This window comes from Falco cherrug, chromosome 9, assembly GCF_023634085.1.
Source record: "Falco cherrug isolate bFalChe1 chromosome 9, bFalChe1.pri, whole genome shotgun sequence".
In the NCBI taxonomy this organism is placed as follows: Eukaryota; Metazoa; Chordata; class Aves; order Falconiformes; family Falconidae; genus Falco; species Falco cherrug.
In genome coordinates, this window is record NC_073705.1 from 35,567,682 (window position 1) to 35,588,547 (window position 20,866).

Sequence of the window (20,866 nt, forward strand, 5' to 3'; positions counted from 1 at the left end):
CTCAGAGCTACAGCTAAAGCTGGTATAGCTATGAGTCTCTAGAAAAAGAAACAATTGGTTTTGCCCTCAGAAAAATCAAGAGTAGCTGGGAGAAAATGTTTCTCTAAAAAGCATATGACCTTATCAAAGGATTTAGTAAGAACCAAACTGACAGATATTGCAATAAAAATGCTGTAGTGAAATAATAACAGTATCTTAAACAGGATTAAAATAGAACATTTTACTAGTTATTTCAAAGAATAGATTTTTTTTTTTCTTTCATCATTCTTATCTATATGTTCAGACTCTAGCTAAACTTCAAACAGCTATTTTTTGTTAGGTACCAAGTGCAAATATGCCAAGATAAAAGAGTTAGGAAAGAGAAATACCCGGATTTTTTGTTTGTTTTGGTGGTTTTTTTTTTTTTTTCCTTGCATGGTAGGCTACATTGCATTTCTCATGCCTAAAAAACAAGCACCATCTCTCAAAATATTTGGTCAGAAACCTCAGTTTGAAAAGGAGGTATTTGACAGAAATGTCACATTTACATTGGCATAACATGCGAACAGCTTCTAAAGACAGTAAGAGGAATCCTGTGGGGGAGAACCTGTGCAAAGCGAAAACGAACACAATCGCAGCAGCAGAAGTCCATTTACTGCCAGAGCAGAACCAACAGCCATTGTCATCCAGATCTTGTGGTGAAACTTCAACTACAGCAACAGGGAAAGAATGATGATGCCAATCATCTCCTTACTAATTGCACGCATTTATCTGTTGATTCTTCCTATCTTTTGAGAGGTATCCTTATTGTTCTCACACATAGTTTGATCTTATCCTGCAAAAAAAGTTTGCATAATACAACAGGACACTTCCTCATGTGAGTATGTATCTTCTTTTTTTCTTTCCTATAACACATTGGAGTAAAAGACTTTGTTCTGTATTGCTAATGTCTTTTAGGTATTGGTGACTGTGAACAGTTGCATTTCTCAGCTCCCTATTCAAGTTGTAACACAAGACAGTCACTACTTTGAGGTAGAAATAGAAATTATAAGCACGTGCCAAAATGCATGTTGTGTATTTTACAAGTAATGCTTACTTAGAAGTTTTGGAAACAATTCTCTGTGTGTGTTCCAACACTCTTTGCCCCTCACAGATCTGTTTATGCATATTAGCCTTGTAAAATATTCACCTTTTATCCTCTTCACCATGATCCATTTGTCTTTCCAGCAGGTTTATGTTCAATACTATTGGAGTGGAATGGTGATTGTACCATTTAACCCAACAGCTAGCTGGGCTTGAAAATGTATCCATCCCCTTCCTATTAATTACTCTTTAATGCCTATTTCTATCACACAGACTCGTGACTCATCCTGGTTTATTTTGGAGGAATATAGCCATAGGATGACAATTATTGATGGAACATAAAAACTGGAGCTAAAGACTGTATAAAGAAAAAAACCCAGAACTGATGCAGGAAGAGATGAAAAGATGAAAAACAGAGTAGAGAAGAAAATTGGAATGAGCTAATTTACAAAAGAAAATGAACAAACCACGGCCAGGTACCTCTGAATAAGATTAATTGCTACACATTTCCTTCCTCTCTGCAATTCTTATCTGACTTAATCTTCTATTCCACTTTTCTGTGTAACAGTGCTATACACTTATAAACTCCAACTCCACTCTTACCTAAGTTTGCTAGCTAGGTGTTGAGCGAGATCCTCTGTTTGCATAAACTGGTATATCACTATTGACTTTGGCATTGTTACTCAAATTTAAGCCAGCCGAGGATTTGCTCCATTGACTTTCATGGATTTATTTTTAATTTATTACTCTGAGTTCAGAATCAAGAGCTCTGGATATAAATCTTGAACATAAATAGACAATTTCCAAATCTAAACAGTATAGCCACAAGTACCATACAGAAAAACAAGCTAGGCATGTATAGAACTGTCTGAAAAGTTAGCCAAATGTTGCTGTGCATTTATTAGTGGTTTACTGTTTATTAAACAATAAATCAAGATCCAAAAAACCTAATTAATTTAAATGAAGTATTGTTTAGTGAAATGGGAGCCTGTCAAAATACTTGTTGGGGAGGACAATTAATTGGTACAAATGTGAGTGCAAATTCTGGTTTTAAACTTTAAAGCGTGTCGTTTGTAGTATACAACATATGTGCACAATACAAATTTCATACATTTTCCTCAGTGACAATAAAAAGCGCAGTTTATTATAAACTGAAGTAAAAATAAAAATAAAATAAAAAAAAAGTCACAGTTTTGTCATTGGTATGTGAAGGTTGTTCCAAGGACCCATCCAGAGCTCCTCTTCATCTGACTGTGTGTGTTCACTGTGTGACTCCAAGGGCTCCTTGACATCCTCGTTATCCACAACTGATTCTTGCTCTTCTGTGCTTTTCATTTTGGAGGCCCCTGGCTTTGTTACTATATTTTCAGCCCCTATAGTAGAGGAAGCAAATGAGACACTGCAGGGTCTTGTGTTCATTTTATCACTAGAAGATGGTCCCTTTGACAATGTGTTCAGTGGGACATTCTCCTCGTGTGTCACTGCAAGCTTGTCCAGTTTCTTGAATTGTTTCCCTAGCCTCACTGGAGATGTGACCTTTAAATTATTACCAAGGCAAACGCGACGGGTTCTGACAACAGAGCCATTCTGTGCAATGTAGATGTTACCGTTGATGTTGTTTTGAATATTTGGGTTATTAAGACGACTCCTCTGGCTGGAATCAGGAGCACTGTCTTCTCCAGTAGAGCTGGTCTCATACTCTGGGTCAACTATCAACTTGATCCTTTTCTTTCTGGCCCACTGTTTGACAATAAATAGAAATGTTGTTAAACCTCAGGACTATTTCTTACATTTTCCTGCCCTTTTCCTATCTTTTGTTTATCTTGTCTTTTATCTAGAAACTCATAGGAATTTTTATTAATTTAGTCTTTTGTACCCTTCCTCTTAGGTTGTACATAGATATTTCTTAACTGTTCTGATTACAATCAATGATCTGTGTGCCCCAATCCTGTATACCTAATGCTTGAACATGCAAATGATTCTTTGCACTAAAAAGTTACGAGATGGATAAAATCATTTCAGTTCATGAACTGCATAATGCGATTCAGAGTATATAAAAAGTGTAATTTTTTTCTTCAGGTCTGGGAAGTAGTGAAAAATTTCAGGTTTGTTTCTTGTTTTGTTTGCATTTTTTTTCCTCTCTAGAGATGCATTCAGCTGTGCTCCTGCTAAGTCGAAGTGCACCTTCTTTAGAGAACCCCAAGAATGGAGACATTACCTTCTGAAAGAAAACTTAAGAAAATTGCTATATTGGTAAGCCAGCCATATTTTGAGAAAGCAATGTCTCAGTCTGTCTTACAAGGAGAGGTGAAAACCAACTAGATTAATAACCCCTTTAACAGAAACTTGAAGGCACTGATGATGAAGACATTGTGTAAGTAATACTTCTAAGAAACTACTGTACTAATCAGTAAATGCTTGGCAGGCCTTTGAAGTTTTCTTCCAGAGTATTACTGCACTGTAAATTCAGTGCAGAAATGGCACTGAGCAGGACTGTTACATATGCACAACACATCAAGCAGAGAAAGATATCAGGACCTACACAAGGGAAACTCTCAGGCACGATGTTGGCAAAATGGGCTGACTGAAAAAAGAAAAGCTTGATACAAGGCTTTATGCCAGTTCCAATCTAGTGGAATCAATGGAGATGCTTTGCTATTAGATGGAAAATGGTGGAGAAATGAGACTTTAGATTTTATATAATTTATATATATATTTAAAGAGTTAATACAATTTGCTGTGACTTTGTACTAATAGTGATTACACAACCCCCCTTACTTATTTTAATTGATAACTGATCTTTTTAAAATAAATGCCTCCTTGCAGCACTCTAAAACAAGCTACTATCATTCTTGAAATAATGATGAAAACAGTTATTTCACTAAAGCAGCAGACACCATCACAGTTAACTCCCACTGCAATCCACACACATGCACATAAGAAAAGCCAATTTTTAAAGAAAGAAAATCATGCAAGGTACAAACAGATGGTGATTACTCTTAAGCGTGTTATGTAGATGCCTATTCTTTTGTTCTTGGTAAAGACATAGTTTTCTTCACACTAATGTATTCAGGTGGATGAAAAGACTGACTAGTTTAAATGGCATTTATGTTAAAACACCGTGTGCAGCTACAACTTTGTGCTATATGGAAATACACAAAAATAGGTAAGTGGTCATAAGTGTAGTTCACATTTCAACTGGAATTAAAGACAGTAGTTGAGAAGTTAGTATCATGCTTTCTAGCTCAACACCCTGTCCTGCCAGGGTAACTGCACAGCAGGCTCAAGTATCCTAAAAATTCAAACATTTTTCTCTCACCTATCCAACAGAGACTTTCTGGCACAGCTTTGGTGCATATGCCAGATTTTGTACTAGCTTTAAAGTACTTGCTCACAAGACTAATCCAATACTGGCTCAAAGCTTTAATTTTATTTAGGCTTCTTATGGCTTCTCTGGATAAATCTAGTGGTTGAGAAACAGCTCTGTGGGTTTTAATACAAGGTAAATAAAGCACAGATGACTTGTGTGTATACAAAACTTGCATAGGCAGTGTGCTGACAGCACAGATGAGAGCTCCACAAGGAGGTACATCATGCAGAAGTTGCTTCTTACATGAAAACAGAAAGGCCACTTGTGCTGCCAAGAGCTGAAGCCCTTCCCATGCAATCACACTCATTTATGAGCAGAGCTGTGCTAATGACAGTGCTACAAGATGTCTCTACTGAATGACATCAGGTATTACAGGTTATTGAATTTTAGAAGGCAGATACCAAAATATAGAACGTAGGTGATGGTTACCTTACTTTCCTGTTATGCATCTCAAACTTCCAAACAGATATTTAAAAAAACCCCAGTATCACTGTACTGTTAGATGGGAAGGGCAAAAGTTGGAAAATGTAATCCATTTCCTTTTCTGACCAAGCTCATCACTATGTACACCTACCTCTGGATTCCTGTCCTGTACATCACTGATACCTGAAACCTGAATCCCATGATCCAGAAACAGTTTAATCCCAACTCTACTAGTAATACTCTGCAGTTTGGGTAGTGTTGCTTTGCTGCAATTTCAGTTGTCCTCCCTGCAAACAGGGTTAATGTTTACAGCAGAGAACTAATTTGAAGATTAGCAAATGTTATACAGTAGGGGAACATGAGGTGAATAATGTATGACATCTAGAGTCTTTTCATCCTCATCACCATTTCTGTTCTTCACTAAATTCCATGTTTTACTCCTTTTCCTTCCTGCAGTGTTCCATTCTGTGACAGACATAACCTGCATGAACACAGGGCCCTTAGTAGGGTTGCGCCATCAGGTTGATCAAGCTACGCATCACAGCTAATACAAAATGCAGTGTTACTTTGCTTCTACTACTACAATGTTCATAACGCAAAAACAATTACATCTAAGAATCAACACAATGCATCTTTAACTACGTTGTTGAGATCAGCAGAGAAAAAGTACTCCCTTCCTGCCATTGCACAACGAACATCAGTCCTTCTATGCACACCACTAAATATACCTGAGTAGTCTCTCAGAGGAAGTGTATTAGTTTGGTTTTCTACAGCTCTGTCCTTAAGACAGCACGTAGAGTTCAAACGCTGAAAAAGTAAGCTTTGACATTTTCTTTTTGGATGTCTCTAGTCACGTGTGCATTGCTTAGGAAAGACCACACAGAAGGCACAGCAAACAAGGTCACTCCTTACTGCAAAACGTCCACCTACTGTCTCTCCTTTTTAAAAGGATGTAGAATCACCAGTAGCCTCTGACTCCGTAACGGCAGCATCCAGGGTGTCATCTGACTGAGACTGACTGTTTTCCTGGGACATCTTTTTTCTTGTTTTCTTTCTTTTCATGTTGGTATCAGAGCTTTGATTCTCAGTATCAGGGGAAGTAGCAGTTTTACCAGAAGTGGCACTAGCTGTGCTTTTTGACCCTTCAGTACCTTTGGAAGTAACACTGATTTCACTTTCTAGGCAAGAAGATTCATTCTTACTGGTAGTTTCCTCCCTATCACTAGCATCTGCATCGACCTCTTCTGTGCTTTCGTCTGCACTATCCTCACCATTAATAGCTGATTTTTGTTTCTTGCCTTCTTCAGTAGCAGCAGTTTTTGCACTGGCGGATGTTTCAGAAACTGCCTTATTTGAGTTATCTGCTGTCTCATTGGGGCTTGTGCTGACTTGCTCCACATCTGATTGTTCATCTTCTTCTGACACCTCTTCTATTGTGTCTTCTATTTCAAGGCTGGCAGAGGAGGTTTTGCTCTTATAGCTGGACCCTGAAGTTTTCCTGTAGCTCATGTCCATGTCACTGCCTGATGCATTAGAGCTTGTATTTGATTTCTGGCTGGGTCGCCTCACTTTGCCACGAGAGCTGCCGCTTCTACTTTTTGTACTGGACCTTTCAGTGCTTCTTCTACTGCTGGACTCACTAGTCCCTGATTTGCTGTATGAACTTTGTGTAGATGAGCTCTTTGACAGGCTACCATCTTCATCACTGTCAGAGTCGTCTTCATCATCATCCTCTTCAGATGAGTCCTCCTCCGATTCACTGCTAGAGCTGGATCCAGACTCATCATCAGAATCCCCAAAATCGTGCCCAGTTTCTTCATCTGAGTCCACAGTACTTTCAGTGGCTTCATCTTGGTCCAGAGTTACTTTCAAGTAGTCTTTATCTTCTGACTCTGAGCCAGAGCTACTACTCTTCACGGATGATTCGTCTGAAGTATATTTTCTTCTCTTCTTTTTCTTCTTCTCATAATCACTATCCTCGTGTTCACTCTCTGCTGTGATATTTATTGAAACTCCTGATTTTGCTTCATCTGTTTCATATTCTTCCTCTCCTTTTCCTCTTGCATGCACTGAATCTTTGCTAATAGGCTCTTGAAATTTTCTGGAGACACTAATGCGTTTTAACACGTGACTGAGTTTTCTCACTGAAGGTCTGTCATCTGTTGGTTTCTGGAAGTAACTTCCCCTGATAATCATGCTTTTCTCACTGTCCACTTGGCGACCTGACATCAACTTGGCGTAACTAGAATCTTTCCTACCACCTTTCACTTTCTGCAGAATCATCGGGAATATCTTTGCTTTCTTCCACGGAGAACGAGCAGACTCAGTTCTTCCTACTGGTTTGTGAGCACTGACTGCTACACGACTTAAATGCATCACTGCTTTTAGTTTCCTTTTTCCCTGGCTGGTCCTATATGCTCTTCCAGACCCAGGTCTTATATCCATCCCACCACCTAAAGATCTACCTTCTATTTGAGCCCCTGCTCTCTGGCTTATAGCTCTGCTTGAAGGACCTCTGCCTTGACTCATCCCCTGCAAATTATGAAAATGGAACTTGATTACAATTTGAAAGATGGTTATTGTGAAAATTCGTACCCTAAAATAAGCAGATAGGAACAAATGCAACATTTTTCCCCAGCATCAGAACTAATTTACCTGTTTCAGAATAGCTTTTTACCAAAGTTATGAGGAAAATTTTACTTGGAGAATAGATTGCAAGTACACAACTACCTTACTCTGCAACAGGGAAAAATACTGGCTCAGAAATGTTATCTCTTCTCATTTAATTAAAACGCATGTGATGGATTAAGAGTCTATTATTTCTGAATATTAGATTATAAAAGAGAGGAAAATTTATGGCAACTTTTTGCTGACTGCAACTGATATTTTAAAATTTCTTAACATTCAGTTGTGAACTTTATGACGAACGAGTTTAGGAGACTGCTTTTCTCAGTGGAAAATCACCAGTTACAGGCTGAATATTAGTAATAACTCATTTGGTTAACAATATAAAATGGAGCTACCTAAGGCTATGTGGATTTTTCTTTGAACTAGAAATCTACATTGAGGGAAAATCAGATGTGGATATTAAAAGAAACTTCACAATTCCTTTTTATTTCTAGGAAAAGGGAGAGAGGTACTGACTTTACTGGTCATCAGAAAGGCAAACAATAATGAGCATTGGAAGAACTGCTTGTTTGGTCTGTGCAGAACACAATATTCTGATCAATTACAAAATACATTTGACAAGGTTTAATGGTCCTTCACCTTGTTGCAGAGACAGAATCAACACACCAGAAATGCTTACCTCTTCTGCTGTTGATCCATGTGGACTGTAGTAGTAGCCACCATCATTCTCCACCATGACTTCCCCATACTCATCGTACATTCCTGAAGGAGACAATAGTCGTCGCCGGCTCCCATACTGAGGCAGTTCATACCTGGCAAAAACACCATCATCTCTTCATACCATACAGATGTGTTCATGTGTGTCTCCACACAGAGCAACAAAGGCACAGGCTCACATCCCGAAAGGACAAAAATATCTTTGTTCTATTTTTGCTTTACCATTGAGAAATTATTATTCTTTTTTCTTAGTGGTAACAAAATCCAAAACTTGCAATTGGACACAAGCCAAGCCTGTTTCAAATGGAAGGCAACCCAGATTGTGAGGTCTCTGGGATCAGTCAAGAGTCCCCCAAATGAAATGACCTTCTCTTTCCAGGTACCTGATTTTTTGGGGGGATCTTTTTAATCATTAGGGAATGAAAGAGCAGGCTCCTTGGGATCATTTCTGGAGAATTCCTGCGAGCTTATAAGAACAGCAGTAATCCCTGAAGTGCTTGCAGTCAGATGTGCATTATCAGAATAAAACAGGATGATGTTTTTCTAGGTAAATGTAAAAGGCCAGATGATGGCTGTGAGCAGAAAGTGTCAGTCACTGAACTCAGGCTGGTGAGCCATAAAGGCGATGGAAATTAATTTCCAAGAAAGCAGAAATATTCAAATAAAAAAGGCAATATAAAAAAGGCATGGCAGATGGGGTATACACTCTGCAAGTGTAATTATTAAGATTCCTAAAGAAGCAGGGAGTTGTATACAATGCCCCTTTAACTTTTAGAGTTCTGTTGTCAGCACACACCTTCATGGACACAAAGATTAAAGTAATCCTGAGGTGAAGGAAAGTGTCCTGATTAGATGCTGTTTAATAATAAGCAGCACCAACCTGGAAAAGCAGCATTTTTAGAAATATATAGGGGAAATGAAAATATACCCATGCTCATAACTGTAGTAATCTTGCCCATAGTATTCCTGCCCTGGATCAATTCCAGACTCCATACTTAACTCCTGTTAAAAGAGAAACACTGATTGAATGCAGTGACACACAGTAATGACTGATGAAAAAGGTGCAAAGAACAGCATCTTAAAGTGCAAACAAGCAAAATAAAAAATGATAATAATTTGAGGAACATTGACAACTGTCAAGAACTACAATGAGAAGCCAAGAGGAGGTTTACGTGACCCCTTCCCTGGTGCATTCCCTGGGAGTGACATAAATGCAGATGCTGTTCTGGCATGGGACACTGTCTCACTTAGCTGGGTCAAAAACTCATTTAGTAAACTGGACTCACTGCAAATAGACTGTCAGTTCTTGTGCTTCTCTCAAAGGAGAAGCTGCATTGAAAGATTAGGACTATTTTACTTACACTGTCAGGTCTCTTTTAATGTTTTCTCAACCATTAACAATAATAAGCAGCATTGGACTAAGCAAAGTACGTCTGTGTCCTACAAAAATGCCAGTGTGTCCTTAAGCTCCTTTCACACGCTGTTTGGTATTAGGCTGCTCTGTGGAATACTTCTGAACTGCAGTATTGACACAGAGCACCAGGGCTTAGGTTTTGGCAAGGGATTGTATGTCACCTCTGTCTCATAGCTTCCTAGATGTTTTTCTCCTGTCCAGTGAAATTAAAAGTTGTGTAAGAGCATCTTGTTGTAATTACTTATAATGAGTGCAGAAATTATTCCCATTATGTACTACCATTGATAGCAACATCTCCCAAAAGCTACGTTTGCTCTATGGCTTATTCTGGAAATGATACTGGGTCTAAAAGATTTGGAATAGGAAGTATTTGGTTCATAATCCAGAGCTGCTTTTGCACTTCACAGCAGTGTGCTAATTCTTCCATTACCTTGGCATGCCAACTGCTTAGTTCACCTCTAGGTACAATAATTAATTGTTAGTTGACTGACATCTGAAAAAATAGAATGCAGTTGGACAGTGAGGAAATTATTCTGTCTGTGAATGTGGACACGAAGCTAGGAAAGCTTTTAGTGTGTGTGAGCCCCTGGAGGCAACTGAAAGATCCTCAAGGGGAAAATATCAAGATGCAGTAAATTTAAAGTATTGAATTACAATAACATAATTGGGGTAACAATGTCAGGACTTTCCTTTTCATCTGAAAGAGTCGGGGGTGGTGGTGTGTGTGTGTGTGGGGGGGTGTGTGTGCGCATGTGTGTGTGCGCACGCATGCGTGTGTGTGTGAAGATCACCTAATACAGACAAGTTTTTTTTAGGAAATTACGTAAAATCCATTCAAAAAGATATAGGATAATTAAGAAGTTAAAAGTAGTGGTACCTCTGGTCTGAGAAGAGAAGGTCTCAGCAACTGCTGTTGCTAGAAAAGAAAATTAGAAATTAGAAAGGGGTTCATTAGGCAGCAACAATTAAAGTACAGGCCATTTGTGTTTAAGATTGGAATGAAAGCCTAAGAACACAGGTCCTTCAAAGCCTTGTGTATGGCAGCCACCAGATAGTTCCATACTCGGTGAGAACACTGCTAAGCATCTAATCTATTACAGTCCACTATTTATTTTTCCTAATATAAAATAAAATTACCAGTTTACGTGGCGATTCTATAAAATATTTAGCTCAAAACCTTCTATCAGAACCCAAAAGAACTATTATGTGATGTGTGTTGGAGACAGCAGGGAGACAATGGCAGACAAAAAATTATCCACAAGTAGAAAGCAAATCTATAGGAATCTGCAGTATAGTGTGTGGAACCAGCTATTAAAAACCTGAAGTGATACGATTTCTTACCCAAGCTTCTACTGCAATACCATAGCTTTAATTCTCTATCTACATTTATATACTTTTGTGGCTAGTAACTGAGTACCTCACAACCACAAATATACTTTAATTCACAATACCTAGTAAGACAGTGAAGTATTATCTCACTTGTTTTCTCTACAGCTTATGTGTAATTCCTTTCTGTATGAAGCATGCAATGAGAAAAACACGCTGATGTGAGGGAAAAGACCTTGGGAGGCTCTATGGAGAGGACTGACAGGATGCTATGGCTGTTGTCTGGTGTGGCACAGCTAAACATGGGTCATTTTTGGTAGCCACGTTGTTAATTACTCTGCAGCTCCAGTTTACCGCAAATCCAAATGAGAGACCGATGCACATCACTTGCTGTTTTGTAAATTAGAATCAGATTTACTCATGAAAATCAGCACCATCGTCCTCACACTCCTCTCAAAACTTGGTGGCACTATTTCAGCCAGGTTTCTTGGCCAAAACCAAACCCTGAGAGATGGGGAAGTTCTGTACCTGAACTGAGACACAGATCAGCTCTGCAAAGGGAGGAAAAATCCCAGCAGAACAATGGAAAGCTTGCAATTTTTAAAACACTGCTGAATAAGGAGCAGTAGGCTTGGGATACACATCTTAAGATTAGTAAAACTGGTCCAGCTCTCAGCAGTATCTATCAGCCTTTACGACAGAAATGTATTTTGGAGAACTTTCCAATTATGAATTGAGTTCATTCAGATTTCTGAGGGCAACTTTCCGTGTTATTCCTTGCTGGAGAAAAAGGTGCTGCAAGAACAACAAAACTACACTGAGTTGCAGAGAAGGTCTGTGCAGTCCCGTACCTGGCCCATACCACTGGGCAGCCATAAGAAAACACAGCAAGCGTGGAGTGAGCTCCCTGCAAAGCTGCTTTTAGCAGTTTGCCAAGAAGCACTCTGCTAGCCTGGAGGTTACGTATGTGCCACAACTGTTACTAGCCCCCACTGAATCTATGCCTCATGAAATTTTTTTGAACCACTTGATATTTCTGGCTTCTACAACACCCAGTAGCAAGGAGTTTCACAACATAGGCTGTATAGAAGAAGTATGTTGACGTAATTAATATTGTAAATGTAATTGGGGAACAGCCTTACCTCTTGCTGTGCATATCCTCGCCTGGAAGTCAGAAAAAGAAAAAAAAATTAGTATACTTCTGTGAGACTATGTAAAGATGCATATTGCCATTCTTTCTGGAGAGAGGTGACAAGATAATGTAATTAGAAATTACTAGCAAGAAAAGAAATACATATCTACAACATAAAATGTGTTTTTCTTCAGATTTGCTCTGGATATATGAATCATTGCATCAGAAAGGCTATTGAATCTTTGGGATCTTTTCTTGCTTTTAGATTGCAAATGAATGGAAGAAATCCCTAGTCTCCACAAGCCAGAGAGCCAGCGCAGCCAGTGGAAGTCAGCAAAGGGAAAGGGGGTGAACGCTGTGTTGGGCTTCCCTTGCATTCCCGTTGCCCAGTCACCCCCTCTGTTGTCTCAGAGACCACCTACAAAGAGACACTGTTATTTCATGCGTCGGCTTAAGCTTCTCTTCTACTTCTGGACTTTCTGTGTACACTCAGGACATGCTAGAAACTGGCCTTGAGCTTCTTTTACTAATTTCTTGTAACAACTTTATTCTTAAAATTACACATTTCCTAACAATTGCTCAGCAGGGAGGAGTTAAATTATTTTTGCTATCTATGATTATTTTGCCACAGGCGTCATGCTTTTGATTGTATTGGAAATGTTTTGTTGTTTTAATTCATTTTCTTGGAGCCATTCATATGCATGAAAAATGAACTTATGTCTATCAAGTTCTCTATTTTCACATTTTGTGCCAGAAAATTAAAATGGTTTAGACAAAACTAGGGAACAGCAATTTAGGTCTTAGCATTATTATTAAGGATAGGCCTGGAATATTTTTTTTAAGGAGGAAAGGGTGAATGCTCAAAATTATTTTGAGCTTAATCTACTACACAGACAGCAGTCTAGGCAAAGTCTTTAATTACACTTGAGTAAATCTATAAAGTTTTGTATTAATATTCAGCACATGAAATTGATTATCAGCATTAAATTAATGCTGTTGCCCATATTATATAAAACTAATGAACAACTGAAATGAAGATTTATCATCAAAAGATGATCTGTGACTTTCAAAGTCCACTTGAGGAACACTGTATTTAGTTTCCATATCGCCTACAACAGTCTTCAGATAAAGAAAGTCTTGTGTTGCACAGAGGATAAGTAAGCCTATTACTCTTAATTGCTCTCAAGTAGTCACTATATTGCAGATTAAAAGCATAACATAAGTAACTAATTAAATTTGGAATTCAACTTTTAAAAAAATATCACCATGCTGTGTTTTGAGAGATGCTTATACTTCTTTTATAGTTTTACGTGGCCATGATTAGAAGAAAAAAACGCCCCCAACAGACAAAAAGTACCCTTTCACTCAATACAGCACAAGGATCTATTCTGACAAAAAGGCAAAGGTCAAAACAACATCTTTTGCTTCCGGAAAGGAATTAAAGCTCTCCACCAAGGGAGGAATTGCTTCTGGATAAACATTATCAGCCAGACTTCACTGCAGTCACAGTCAGAACGAAACCTTCAACACAAAATGGGAAGCGAGGACATAGTACCTATGATGACGTAGGATAATATGGCAGCTGGTATACGCTGCTGGTATGTAACATGAAAGTTAAAAAAAGAATGAATTCACATGTACAAAATGGGCCAACCTTTCATAGGTCTGTATTGCTAACACAGGTTAAAGGAACTGTGATTTGCCTGAAGCAGCGGTTTTCACAGTTACTGGCATCCCAGCAGCCATTTGGTTTTTCATACTTTGTATCTGTTTTCATATTAACAACAAAAGCATCATAAACCCCAAATAGTACAGATACTACCAAGACGAGGCAGCTGTTTATCAGTTTGCCTTTGCTCTTAAAATGGAGGTTTCCTGCAGGTCCTGGCTGGAACTGAGGAGAAGGATTCTGGAAAGGAGATGAGCAATCATACGCTACTGCTTGATTTCAGTTTTGCAAATGGGTTTGCAAAGAAGCCGACTGCACTGATGCAATCTTTGCTCCTGCTCAGGACTCAACCCAGTCAAGCTGATGACGAAAGCATGAGAGATACATCCAGGGTCACAGCTGACCCTAATTAACTAAATCAGATAACCTGCAGAAGGGTCAATAAGCTTCTATCTGCTCAACTTCTTACCAACTACTATATTAGTTAAAATATTCTGTAGCACTACAGAACTGCAGTAACATCCACACATCTCAATGGGACACAGTTTCCCTGGGTTGGGTTAAAAATACGTGATTTTGGTACAGTTTCTTTCCCAGTCTAATAGAATGTTTTGGGTTTTTTTCAAAGGCTATTCAACAAAGGCTGCATTAATTCCAGACAAAATGAAACTACGTTTTGTAAACTTTCAACTTAATAAAGGTTCCAGAATGAGAAAGCAGGTGTTCCTCATTAGAGAACAGCTGATTATCATGACCCCCAAAGACTCAGAAGAGTGATGAAAGTAAACATTTCAAAAGGAGCTCCTGTGTGATGCCCATTCTTTCTGCTTAAGGAATGCCACAAATAATTGTAGACAAATAAAAAGCTTTGGAGTTTATGCTGCGAATTACTAAACACCTGCAGCTTTGTTGCGTGACACTACACACTGCAAGATTAAATCACATTTGTCTAGTATTTCACCAGTGATGTAACGAACTTCACAAAAGCATCTCTTATGGGTCTACAAGCTCTGAAGTGGGATTTGTGTCCTTCAATTCAGATCTCTGTCTTAAGGGTTGATCCACTCGAACATGCTTAGCACGGTGATTCCCCATGCTCATCCTTGCACTTTCCACTGTCCCACTGTCTCAATACCAGGACCATGGCAGACACACAGAAGCAAGTCAACATGTCACCATCTTCCGATTCTGACTCTTAAATCTTAGATGTTTCTCTACCTAATAGCTGCTGAGCTTTGACAATTTGCTGCTGGTGCTTCAGTTGTGCCACTCTTGGAGAAATTAGCATCATTGGCAGGTATTCTACATGTGTGCATCTCATAAACTATACAGATTCTATTACAGCCAAAATGCTATGATCGATCATCATTCCCCTCATACGTTTAGCTGCCATACGTGTCTTGGAACTACAGTCTAGCCCAACAGGAGTTTTAAGTAAATAAATGTATCACTGAAACTTGTGTGATGGGAGTTCATGGAGTTTGGCGCTGGGACAAAGACAGCGAAACTACCTTCAGCAGTTTCCGACTGAAGCATCCATACATGTTCTAACTGCAGATTTTAAAACAAACAAACCAAACCAAACCAAAAAAAAAAAAACAACCCAAAAAAAGGAGAAAAGAGAAAAAGCCAAGCACCATGGAAATGCTGAAGATCTCTAGACAGTCTGATAAAAAATTACCTTTTTTGCTCAGAATTACAACATTTGAAATTGGGGTTTTAATTTTTCTTCATTATGCAGTATCTGCCTTTCTGAATATGTTTTTAAAACCTGTCATATATAAACACAAAACTTTTGGATTTTGGCAAAAGACTAAGAGGAAACCTGCAAGTTGAGCCAAACTAACATTTAAATGCCAAACCTGCTTTTACTTACCATTTTTTTTCTACAGGCAAGCTAATCTACTCTAATTGATCATATTTAATGTGAAGGCCTGATTTAGATGACTGTGAGCAAAACAGCCAGTAAGTAGATCCGTATTACATGGAATTTTATAAGTACTCGAAAAATCTTCACTTGGTAGCGCTAATCAGAGTGACTTTATTACAATTTAAGATAAGCGAGATTTTTCAGCTGTAAAGCTCATGGCAAACTAGCATGAAAGTTAAGAGAGACAACAACAACATGTACATGCAAAATAAAAAACAAACGTTTTGTACATAAAAGAAATTTACAAAATAAGAACTTTCAAGATGCAGTTACAATATAAAAAATGCAATGGAAGGCAGAACAGAGGTAACAGGAGGGAAGACAGCCAGGTTTACTGACAAATAAAGACAGAACCCTTCTTCTGACTTGACATGCAAACATAAGCTGAAAGAAAGCATGCCAGCAAAGCATGCCAGCAGAGCACAGCACTGTGTCATCTCCTGCAGAAGATGAAGATGCATTACTGCAATAACTCCAGCTCACTATTGCTGAGCCTGCTTACTACCAGTACTTGCTTTCTTTGACATCCAATATTTGACAGTAAGATTCCTCCCAGGTGGTACATTTTATGGGCAAAGCAAGAGATTCCAATTACAGCTGCAGAAAAATCACTCTGCTTACTGATATTACCTACAGTGAAGGCTGCTTAACATGGAGCAGTATTAAGCCCTCTGCTGTCTATGACCAATATTTGGGTAAAAATGGACCGTTTTCCCCAAGAATTTTTGGTAAACAGACTAAGAACCAGCATCATAGAACAGTAAAATGTATCTCTGAAAACAACTTGTAAAGTTATTGTACATTACAAATTTCCAAGTGAACAGGAAAGACAATGTTTCTCAATTTAGGATCAGGGCTGAATAAGTAGTGATACACAGCAGAGAAAGGGGAAAAGTCTGAATTTATTGAGTCTGAGGCAGATACCATGTGCTGCATTAGAGTCATCTCACTCAAAATGTTACATGCAGAAAACATCCAACTGTAAATATTACAGTGCTGTCGACTGAGAGGGAAAGCGTTTCTCAAGCTCTTCCACAACACAGCTCAAGTTGCCATTCTGCTGGTTATGCTCAGCCGCAGCTTCTGGGGTTGGCAGCTCTGGTGTTGCAACCAGTTTGAGCTTAGAAACGTGCTTGGGCAGAACGTGGTTTTTGTCTATTTGGCTATACATGTTGGCCACAGACTTTTCGATTGCTGCTAAATTCTGAATGTTTTTAAGAATACCTTTCAGCTCCCTACGGGGAGGAGGCTCTGGCACTGTGGCCGGTGGTGGTACAGCTGGCTGTTTGGCAGGGGATTTTGGATGCTTGGCAGGGGAGAGGTGCTGGGCGCTAAAAGGAGATGAAGAAGAAGAAGGAGAAACTGTGGGTGGAGATGGAGGATGTGATGGCAACAGAGGAGGGGATGGAGGTGGTGGTGGCAGTGGAGGTGGCAGAAGTGGAGGTGGGGGTGGGGGAATTTTAGGTGGATCTGGAATGCTTTCTACAACTTCTTTGGTCTGAGGAGCTAGAAAACTTTGGCAAACTGATTTTATCCTAAAAGACGGAGGAGTTGGTTTGCGAGCTGGTGGAGGAGAAGGCTCTTCAGGGTAGTTGTGGTGAGTGATGATTACAGAAGGAACCGCAGAGGCCTCCAGTTCAACTACTTCAGCACAAGGTGTTGAAGAGGATAGAGGAGAAGAGCGAAGGCAAGGAGAAGCAATCACACTTTTAGGAGACTGCTCTAGCCCATTCTCTCCTTCTTGGAAACAGATGCTGTGTGTTGGTGATCGGATGGATTTCACATCAGGAGATTTCACTTGCTTCATTTCCTGCAAAGCCTGCTGCTCAAACTGTCTTGCCTTCTCTTTTACAGTTAACTTGGGGCCACTTATTTTCTGAAATAGCGGACTGCTAATATCAACACTGCTATGCTGGTTTTCAGTTCCTTCGTTCTCTGCTTTGAGTCTCTCCTGTTGCCACTGAATGGGGTCCATGATAACTGGCCTACTCAGAGAACCAGGCGTGTGTCTCTTAGTAACGTGAGTTGGTACTGTCCACGCACGGTGGCTGCCTCCCAAAGAGGCATCTCTCAAGGCTAGTCTTGAAGGAGAAAGAGTATCTAGAGTATCGTTTCTTTTCCGTAGAAACCCAGCAGCAGCAGGACTTTGAGTGACACCTTCCATATATAATGGGTTTTGAGTAGTTAATGGGTTCTCATCAGATAAAAAAGTAATGTTACTTGAAGATTTGGGGAGATTATTGTTCAAAGATCCATTGATATTAGATTGCTTGTGAGCCTCAATAGCACGGGAAGCAAAGCTGCTTATAACTCTCTGACGGTCTCCTTCTTCTAAGACTGACTTTTTTCCCCTGCTTTGTTGGAAATGGTAGAGAAGAAAAAGACTTGAAAGAAAAGAAGATAATCACATGTGAGGAAACATGCATGGACATAGATACTTATGAGAGAGAAAAAAAACCTTATGATATGAATCAGAGCCATTAAATTAATTCTAGCAAACTACTGCTATCCAACAGAAAGATCACATTTACTACACTACTGGGCAAGACATTTACTTTGACATCTTCTTTAAGGGAGAAGGACTTGGGGAGGAAGAAAAAATAAAGTAAGTTTTCAGCTACAGGGCAAGTTAAAAAATAAAAAATAACCTCTTCTTAAAAGAATTCCTTTGATTTCAAAAATGTCAGTCAATACTAACCCTATCTCCCCAGTGACACAAAACATCAATGCTGTGTAGTTATGTGATACAATTTCTCTGTGAGATAATATGGTCTCATGGTATGTATACTGTACGTATGTATAATCATATCTCCATCATACAAATGGCAGCGGCACTGTGCCATACTGCACACAGCCAACACAAAACATACACGGGGATTTTTACTTTAAACCTGTACTATAATAATTGTGTATCAAAACTCTGCTATTCTATAAAATACATGTATGATTAGGCAGTCTTTAAGTGTGCCTGCATTGCCTTTTAAGACTGGCCATAGGTCACACACAAAATGAGAACTGTGGTTCGAGCCAACAGCAAGCCTGAAACTTGCTGCAGGAGACAGAGGTGCCCCTGGGCACATCTGAAGTGTAGACCTGTAGGGTCTCTGTGGGGCAGCCAAGAGGAGCTGAAGACAGTCAGCTAAGATGCATATCAGACTCGGACCATTCTCCTGACACCAATTCTTAAAGAATTACCAAGCTGGGCATTGTTTCTTGCATTTATGATACACATATTAATGCAGAAGTATCAATATGTGCATGAATTTAATCTCTGGATCATGGTAAACCAAATGAAAAAACCCTGCAGTTGGACTGCACTGAATTTCTATACCAAAAGTAGGAGGTTTTACTATTTTGGGGAATTAATCTAGCACCTCCAAGTGCCTCATTAACCTACCTTCCTCAAATATTTTTAATACCACAAACTTCTGAGCTGATTTTAAGATCAATATCCTCGAACTGCCTGCTAGAAAAATGTGTCCTTAGAGTCCTATTTTAAATAATGATCACCTGAGTCTGAAAAAAAAATAATTTTCCACCCAACCTATGAAAAATTTAAGATATTGGCCAATGTCAGATAGAGCTAAAATGAAAATTCTTATCCTTATAAAGAGAAGATTACCCTCATCAGCAACAAGATTGAATCAAAATGCATTTCCATTGCTGCCACGTACAGATTTATTGTAACTAAACACATGTGCTGTCTAGGATGGGGATGCAAAAAAAACCCAAACCCTCCAAAATAAAAAAAAAATCCAGTCTTAAAAAGGACGTGTATTCTAAAAAACCCTCTGAAATTTTAAATACATATGATAAGACAGGCCATGGTGAGAACATGATGGCATAAGGGAACATTATGGTAGAAACAGGATATAAAGACTGAATTCCACTTTTGTACAATTCATTACAAATTCACTACCTCTGCCTAACGCTGGTACTCCACATTTTGAATGCCTTACTTAAAACCTTCCCATTTTCTGCAGTTAAGCAACTGCAGCTGAAGTATAGAACAAGTAGCAATGACTTCTACATACATACACACACACAGAATAGTGTATAAAACTCTTTTTAGTGATTTAGAGCTGTCCAATATTTTCACAAAACCTTCTGAGTTAAAAATTCTAAGTCTTGTTCCTATCAAATTTTGAGCCATATTTTTTGGAATTTAGATTAAAAAAGGGCTAGGCTTTATTAACAAAGGAGTAGAGGAAAAATTAGGTGTTCCATGATTACATGAATGTTGAAAGACAAAGTTTTAGACCTCTTGATCAGATTGTTCCATCTTTTTTGGTGGGGTTTTTTTCATATCTCAGAAAATATCACCATATCTAAATTAATGGAAATTTAACCTCTGGTGCTTAAGTATTTCCTAGCAAAACTGTTAACGAGAGATTTAAATAACCAGACACTGGATAGGAGTTAATTAAGAGATTCTAAATCTCTTCTATATCCTTTAATATGTGAAAGTCCCCCAAAGGCTTGTATTTAGTAATTGAACACATTTGTTTCTTAACTTTCGTTTCTTGTTTTGACTGGGAGATTACCCACACAGAGAAACTAGAGCTTCCTCATCGTCACAGGGACCTGAGAGGACCGATGAGAAGAATCACTGCACACAGTACAGGGATCACTCTTGCATTGGCAAGTAACACACAGGAAAGCCACAAAAGGTGATACCAGTGAACAAACTCCCCAAGCACTGCAGTCCTCAAAAAACCAGTACGCCTAAGGATTGCCTTTAGGCAGAATGTAACTGCATGAAAAATAACTGACTTCATACCAATAATAAACTAATTCTTTATTCTAAAGCAGCGGACTTTGAGGTTGGTCAAACACCCTCAATCTATTTAGAGGTGAGAGAAATAAATGATTCTGAACTTGAAGGAAACCTTCCAGTAGAAGGCTCATGCAAGATGACATAACCTTTATGCTACTGGAACAGATTATTTCAAAAGCTTCTCAGTTCCTTCCTCACTTCACATGACCTCTCAAGGATGAGGTTACCCTTCAGTCTTTTTCTGTTTATAAATATGTGTATTATTCAATGAGAAACATTAGCTTACTAGTTTGAAGCACATTTCTATAAACCGAAAGAAGTGTACTTGCCTTGCAAGGAATCATAAATAGCAGACAAGAAAGATGTTATTTGCATCCAATTGTGAGATCTTAAGTCCATGAACTGAAAGCAAACCTCT

General features: G+C 38.8%; 1 protein-coding gene across 8 annotated transcripts in view; it reads right to left on the reverse strand.

Annotated features, from left to right (window-relative positions):
* Nucleotides 1–200: 200 nt before the first annotated feature.
* Nucleotides 201–20,866, reverse strand: part of PCDH15 (protocadherin related 15) — a 443,471-nt gene continuing 422,805 nt past the window's right edge. For 7 of the 8 annotated variants that reach the window (XM_055720578.1, XM_055720583.1, XM_055720580.1 and 4 more), the window contains 5 exons: nt 12,083–12,104; nt 10,492–10,530; nt 9,129–9,202; nt 8,163–8,295; nt 201–2,802 (listed from right to left, as the gene is read on the reverse strand). In XM_055720578.1, the coding sequence (XP_055576553.1) occupies nt 2,248–2,802; nt 8,163–8,295; nt 9,129–9,202; nt 10,492–10,530; nt 12,083–12,104 (823 nt within the window). In that variant the 3' untranslated portion in view covers nt 201–2,247. Of the gene's footprint in view, nt 2,803–5,917; nt 7,388–8,162; nt 8,296–9,128; nt 9,203–10,491; nt 10,531–12,082; nt 12,105–20,866 lie in introns of all 8 variants that reach the window. The other variant, XM_055720584.1, reaches the window with a different exon arrangement.